The 7,196-nt window shown below is 40.2% G+C and overlaps 2 protein-coding genes across 2 annotated transcripts in view; both read left to right on the top strand.

The window, feature by feature from the left end:
* Nucleotides 1–1,490: 1,490 nt before the first annotated feature.
* On the top strand, nucleotides 1,491–5,176 carry LOC106337782 (kinesin-4-like). The gene is made up of 14 exons (XM_013776902.1): nucleotides 1,491–1,538; nucleotides 1,613–1,684; nucleotides 1,780–1,854; nucleotides 1,926–2,057; nucleotides 2,152–2,233; nucleotides 2,319–2,588; nucleotides 2,667–2,773; nucleotides 2,859–3,037; nucleotides 3,136–3,297; nucleotides 3,385–3,638; nucleotides 3,727–3,890; nucleotides 4,292–4,405; nucleotides 4,480–4,970; nucleotides 5,051–5,176. The coding sequence occupies exons 1-14, from the start codon at nucleotides 1,491–1,493 to the stop codon at nucleotides 5,151–5,153; spliced, it is 2,253 nt and encodes a 750-aa protein (XP_013632356.1). The 3' UTR covers nucleotides 5,154–5,176.
* Nucleotides 5,177–5,723: 547 nt separating this feature from the next.
* The window catches only part of LOC106337783 (fumarate hydratase 1, mitochondrial-like), a 5,619-nt gene continuing 4,146 nt past the window's right edge, over nucleotides 5,724–7,196 (top strand). The window contains exons 1-7 of the mRNA XM_013776904.1: nucleotides 5,724–5,854; nucleotides 5,944–6,102; nucleotides 6,185–6,302; nucleotides 6,396–6,545; nucleotides 6,634–6,744; nucleotides 6,819–6,902; nucleotides 7,081–7,179. Coding sequence (XP_013632358.1) covers nucleotides 5,960–6,102; nucleotides 6,185–6,302; nucleotides 6,396–6,545; nucleotides 6,634–6,744; nucleotides 6,819–6,902; nucleotides 7,081–7,179 — 705 coding nt within the window. The 5' untranslated portion in view covers nucleotides 5,724–5,854; nucleotides 5,944–5,959. The remainder of the gene's footprint in view (nucleotides 5,855–5,943; nucleotides 6,103–6,184; nucleotides 6,303–6,395; nucleotides 6,546–6,633; nucleotides 6,745–6,818; nucleotides 6,903–7,080; nucleotides 7,180–7,196) is intronic.

The raw sequence follows: 7,196 nt of genomic DNA on the forward strand, positions 1-7,196 counted from the left end.
TGTCTCTTGAGATTGGGCACCCACTTGATCACCTCCTCAGCCTCGTCCACACGCTTACGCAGATGTTCGATCTCCTCCTGGACACCTACAACCCAAGGCTGACGATAATGTAACCCATCAGCCTTGGTGACAACATTATAAAACATTAGACAACATATTTCCTACAAATTATACTACATATTATACGAGTGGTCTGAGGTATCTCTTACCTCGTAGTTTATGCAGGTGAAGAAGCGCTTTCCAGGATGAGTCTCGTGCTCCTCCTTCACCCGCACCTCGTCAATCATTCTACCACCACAGGGACATCGTCTTGGAATTCCATATTCTGAATCGCAAACGTTTCCCAACATGTTTATGTACTCCTGATGCCTCTTTGTATCTCTCCTCTCCTCTGCGGGATCCATCTGAACCAGATAACCAAACGGATTACAACAACATCACAAAAAAATATTGATTTAAAACCTAAAATCGAAAACCCCCAAAATTCAAAATTAACCCACTAATCGACAAGGAAACGCTTCGATCTAGCTCTATATGAAACCCAGATGCCCATTTATAACCTACAATCGAATACCCCCAAATTTGAATATGAACCCTATTTTGAAAATCACACTAATCTACAACGAAATGCTTCAATCTACCCCTATATGAAACCCAGAAGACGATTTAAAACCTAGAATCGAAAACCCCCAAAATCGTATACGAACCCTAATTTTAAAATCCCACTAATCGAACTGAAACGCAAAGATGTATAGGCGAATCCACTCGATACTCACCTATTAACGTGGAGGAGACACTCTCTACTCGAATCGATGAAGAATAGTGAAGAAATTTGAAGAAATGAGATGAGAGGAGACGATCGCTCGACAAATCGCCTCTCCGGAGCAAACCCTATATTTTTTCAGAAATGAGGGAAAGTGATTCTCTACACGCGACCCTCCTCCTCACGTCAATAACGCGTCGCCAATAGCTGCGTGACACCTGGCATGAACCCGTCTCCTACGGGGTCACTGGGAAGGCCCGGCTCGCAAAATAAAACCCATAAGTATATAAATGTCAGTGCATGATGAAGGCATGGAGTATCTAAAGTAGCTTAGCTCCAAATTCATGTCACTAACGATTCATTAGTTTTGTCTGTTACAAAGACATTTAGTTTATTCTGTCAGATGATTAAAAACCACTCTCTCTCTCTCTCTCTCTCTCTCTCTCTTTTTCTTTCGTTTCTGATGTTCGTAGATATTGACAATTAGAAATGAGATAAACTTATGAGAATCATATGTGCTTACCTGAAACTACATTACAGCCATGGAATTCCCCAAAAGCAAACAGTGATTATATTCTTAATCACACGGTGTGATTCACACCAATCCATTTGCTTCCACTTCTAACAACACCAAATTCCAAAACACACATATATTTATATGTATAGACTACCAGAGAAAAAGAGATTGTCATCTATGTAAAACAGAAATTCCAAATCCATTTACTTAATGTATTATCACGTTAGTGAACATGTCGTCGACGTCATTGGTGCTAACGTTAGCATCTCCTCTGTTTAGTCGTCGGCCTGTTTCCGCTAGGGTAGCCTTGAAGAAGAATACGACGACTACAGAGCCCTCAGGTATGTGCCCTTCTTCCTGCTTCAAATGAGTTTGAAAATCGAGTTACAAACCAATATAAGTTGGTATGTTTTTAACTTTCTTCTGTCACTTGGTTCACAAAATATGTTTTTCGGTTGTGTCAAAACTCTTCTAATCAAAATATTTCTGTCACATGAAGGCCAAAGCAGCCCCATCAGAATCAACTTCTTCACTTAACAGCAGATCATTTCATAAACCTGTTGGTGCAAGAGAGGTAAAGTCTTCACACCTTTTCTGTAAAAGATAGGTTTGAGAATTTCACTGATTGCTGATGCCTCTTTGTAGAGGGAAGAGAAGAGTTTCAAAGCAATAAAGAAAGACGAAACCAATAAAAAAAGCCAGATTCTTGATGAAGAGATGAAAAATCGACAATGTAAACAATTGACAATCTTCAACCAGCAGCAAGAAGATATAGAAGTAAGCACTCAACTACTCCATTTCAAGCTGTCTTCGAGTTTAAGATACCATACCACAGATTCTGAGTGTGTCCACTGCTCTTTATGTTTTATAGGGACTAAGGCAGACCCTCTACACTACAAAAGCTGGTATGAAATTTATGCAGAAGAAGTTTCAAGAAGAGTTCTCTTCTCTTGGTATTCACATCTTTATTCTCTTACTTTCTGAGATAGTTTTGATTATCCAATAATTTGAAATTAATGGATCAATATATGTCCACAGGCATGCACATTCATGGCCTAGCTCATGCTGCTTCTGGCTATCACCGAGTTCTTGAAGAAAACCGAAAGCTGTACAATCAGGTGCAGGACCTCAAGGGTAGCATCCGTGTGTATTGTCGTGTACGACCATTTTTGCCTGGACAATCCAGCTTTTCCAGTACAATTGGGAGCATGCAGGACGATAGCATAGGGATTAACACTGCATCAAGACATGGAAAATCACTCAAATCCTTCAGTTTTAATAAAGTCTTTGGCCCATCTGCGACTCAAGGTAAAGAAACTAAAATGCCTCTCTCTTAATCTCCAGTGATTGAGTTGATTCTGAAGGTTCTTTCTTGTTCTTTTGTAGAGGAGGTATTCTCTGATATGCAGCCATTGGTCCGTTCTGTTCTTCATGGATACAATGTCTGCATATTTGCATATGGTCAAACTGGATCAGGAAAAACATTCACAATGGTAAGATTATAGTTGGAAGATTGTGACATTTTTGAATGAATGTAAGAGATCTTATATGTTTTTCCCCTTTGTATAATTCCTCTAGAGTGGACCAAGAGATATAACGGAGAAGAGTCAAGGAGTTAACTACAGAGCACTTGGTGATCTGTTTCTTCTTGCTGAACAAAGAAAAGACACATTCCGTTATGATATTGCTGTTCAGATGATTGAAATTTACAATGAGCAAGTCAGAGACCTTCTGGTTATTGATGGAAGCAACAAAAGATATCCTTTTCTTTAGCTTCTTAATCTTCTGATTTGAGAGAGAGAGAGAGAGTTCATTTTATATGTTTTATTTTCGTGTTCCTTAACGTTTTTGATACGTTAGAGATCAGGAATAGCTCTCAAAAGGGTCTAAGTGTACCGGATGCAAGTCTTGTGCCGGTTTCTTCAACATATGATGTGATTGATCTAATGAAACTTGGGCATAAGAATCGTGCTGTTGGATCAACAGCCTTGAATGATAGAAGCAGCCGTTCTCATAGGTAAATGGGAAAAATATTTTCAAGAGCAGAGAAAGAACCCATTTATCTTTAGATGTCTTATGCAAAGTATTGTCAATTTTCTTGCAGTTGCTTGACGGTTCATGTTCAAGGAAGAGACTTGACTTCAGGAGCTGTTCTTCGTGGATGTATGCATCTTGTGGATCTAGCAGGCAGTGAAAGGGTAGATAAATCCGAAGTTACTGGCGACAGACTAAAAGAAGCACAGCACATCAACAAATCTCTATCTGCTTTAGGAGATGTGATTGCTTCACTAGCTCACAAGAACCCGCATGTTCCTTACAGAAACAGCAAACTCACACAACTCCTTCAGGATTCTCTTGGTAAAGAATATAAGTAGTTTATTCCCATATATTTGCAGCTTAGAACTCGCTTTGTTCTTAATTTGGGATTGCAAATATGTTATATCAGGAGGACAAGCAAAGACATTGATGTTTGTGCACATTAGTCCTGAAGTAGATGCAGTTGGGGAAACAATAAGCACTTTGAAGTTTGCGGAGAGAGTAGCTACAGTTGAGCTTGGTGCTGCCCGAGTAAACAATGACACTTCAGATGTTAAGGAACTCAAAGAACAGGTCTTGTATGCTCTAACTGAATCTCATGGTCTTTAGTTTCTTGGCTGATAAGCCCTGTTCGTTTTGAGATCGCCGCGTCTCGTTGACGCGATCAAAATTAAAGGAATGAAAACAGAATTTAAAAGGAAAAATAATAGATGAGGTGAAAGAATTTTTGTGTTTCTTGTCGCTGGAATGAGAGCGAACATATAAACATGGCCGCTATTTATTTTAGCGACACCGGAACCACAAAATTCCTTCCATTTCTTTGCCGCTGCGTTTTCTGTTTTACACTCGGGCAACCAGTAAAGAAGATAATCATGACTAATTTTAGTCCGCTGACGCCAGTCGCAGCGATCTCGAAACGAACAGGGCTATAGTAGATTAAACTGACTCATGCCTGGGCTTTGCTTTGTTAATAGATTGCTACTCTTAAAGCAGCACTCGCTAGAAAAGAAGCAGGTTCACAACAGAACAATATATTAACGACTCCTGGTGGCTCTGAGAAACACAAAGCCAGAACTAGTGAAGTAGAGGTGATTCAACGCTCTTCTCAAACTCAGTCTTCTGATTTAAAAACCATGTCTCAAATTGGATATTGTGATTGCAGATTCATAACAGTAGCATCATGACAAAGAAGTCAGAAAGCTGTGAAGTGGAGGAGATTACAGTGAACTCACCACCTTGGCCACCGGTAGCAAGTCCAGGCCAAACCTACAGAGAGGAAGACCCAAGTTTCGGTTCAAGTGAATGGGTTGATAAGGTAATGGTGAATAACAGGCAAGACGAGATGAGGAGAGTGGAGAGTCTTTGGGGAGGAGGAATGACAGACAATGGGATAAGTGTTCTGCCGGAAGATTTTTACAGGAGAGATGTGTCTTCAGACAGTTCAAGAATATTCTCTGAACATTCTTACAATATCTTCATGGGAAACAACAACAGCGCAGACGATCTAGATGCAGCCACAAGTGAGTCATCTGAGCCAGACTTGCTCTGGCAATATAACCAAACCGCTTCCAAGATGTCATCGACAACAAGCACTATTGAGTCAACAAAAGCAAAGAAACCTGTCTCAAGACCGATAAGAAGTCCTCAACTCAGGTTCTTTTAACACCTACTACATTGAAACTCCTTTGTGAAACAAGAATACAGAATCTCTGTTAACAGTTTTTCTTTAAAAGGAACTCAAACACGGTGACACGTCCTTTAGTGAATGGTTCTCGTGGCACGAAACAGGTTGGTCTTGCTGCTGATATGAAGCGAAAGGCAAGCGTCAGACGTTGAAAGACCATTCACTCACACACGCATAAATATATACAATACAGTCGACACCTGGTTCTTTATTTGATTATTTTCTTCCACTCTGGTTTCTTCATTGTTTCTTCTTCTCTTTTCTGGCTGTGCATGTTTCTATATATATATATATATATAACACAGACAATGGTTGGTAGCTACACAATGCAGCAATAGTTTCTTCTTTTGTTGCTCTTCTTCTTTTTCTTGGGTTTTTTGTTTCTGTTCTTCAATGTAACGAGATTTGTATGTAACCCTATTGCTTGAGAGTTTTTATATAATGTTTTGGAGTTTTTTTTTTTTAATTTTCTCCTTGATTTGCATAGTTAAAACTTAAAACTGGCATGTTTCTTTCAAATCACAGACCAGGATATTTGGTTAATGCATTTTTCTAATTAATTACCAACTTTGGCTATCTTCTGATCATCTTCCATGCCATAAATAAAATATGAAAAATGAAAAAGTGATTTTATTAGAATATTGTCAAAAAGAATTATCATCTGATAGAAAAGGCATTATTAATACTATAGAAAATAGTTTTATCGCCCCAATACAATACTTTTCAAAATTGGACCAACCAAGTTGAGCTGGTTCGTTGAATCATTTCTGGAATATAATAATTTGCCATTCTGTTTGCCCTATCTTCTGCAACGTCGTCAATCGCGCAACACTCCACCATCTCGTCTCCCAAGGTACGTTTACAGATTCGTCAAGTCGCAGTGTTCTTCTGATCTGAGAAATGCTTAATCTGATGAACTCTTCTTCCCTCGTCTACTGTTAGGCAGAAGAAGAACCCCATGGCGATTTACGTCGCGTCACGGCGGCTTTCCGCCAGAACAACCGCGGCGACGCTGCGTTACGCCACTGCTCTGAGATCTTATTCGACGTCGTTTAGGGAGGAGAGGGACACCTTCGGGCCGATCCAAGTTCCTTCCGATAAGTTCGGGATCTCATTTTTTTTACCATAACGTCTCGTTGACGATCTCAGTATTGTCTTATCGTTGTTGTTTCTGCGTCGTCAGGTTGTGGGGAGCCCAGACGCAGAGATCGCTGCAGAACTTCGAGATCGGCGGCGAGCGCGAGCGTATGCCCGAGCCAATCGTCCGCGCTTTTGGCGTCTTGAAGAAGTGCGCTGCCAAGGTACACCTATTATACTCTTAAAGGTTTTGGAGATTTTGCATCTAAGCGTTGTCGTTTTGGGTTGGTGATGACTGATGAGCTGATTGATTTTAGGTAAACATGGAGTATGGACTTGATCCAACGATTGGGAAAGCGATTATGCAAGCTGCTCAGGAAGTTGCTGAGGGAAAGCTCAATGATCATTTCCCCCTTGTTGTTTGGCAAACTGGTAGTGGCACTCAGAGTAACATGAATGCTAATGAGGTCACTTTCTTCCTTCTCTCATTGTTTAGTCGTACAATACATACAAGGAGGCATTGTGTTTATGTTTTGCTCTTTTAAAATTCTGCAGGTCATTGCTAACAGAGCAGCTGAGATTCTTGGTCGCAAACGTGGTGAAAAATGTGTCCACCCTAATGACCATGTCAACAGATCTCAATCCTCTAACGACACTTTCCCTACTGTAAGCTTTCCCTTTCAATTGCTTGCGCTGTTTGTTGTTCCTACTGTCGCTCATTTTGTTTTGGTTTTGTCTAGGTCATGCACATTGCAGCTGCAACCGAGATTAATTCAAGGCTCATCCCTAGTCTGAAAACTTTGCATACCACTCTCGACTCTAAGGTCTCTCCTCTCTTCTCAACTGACAGTTGCTTTGTAGATGTTGCCTTTTAAGGAACATCTTCTGAGCTTTGTTCTTTTTCTCTTTCTAGATATTAATTCCTCTTTGCATATCTGTTGCGTTTGTTAATTTTGCTCTCTGTATTCTGAAATCTTCCAAACTTATCTCGTTTTCTGGCAGTCCTTCGAGTTTAAAGATATTGTGAAAATTGGAAGAACTCACACTCAAGATGCTACTCCTTTGACGCTAGGACAAGAATTTGGTGGCTATGCTACTCAGGTATGCTCTCTACCAAA

Source organism: Brassica oleracea, chromosome C4 (genome assembly GCF_000695525.1).
Source record: "Brassica oleracea var. oleracea cultivar TO1000 chromosome C4, BOL, whole genome shotgun sequence".
Taxonomy (NCBI): domain Eukaryota; kingdom Viridiplantae; phylum Streptophyta; class Magnoliopsida; order Brassicales; family Brassicaceae; genus Brassica; species Brassica oleracea.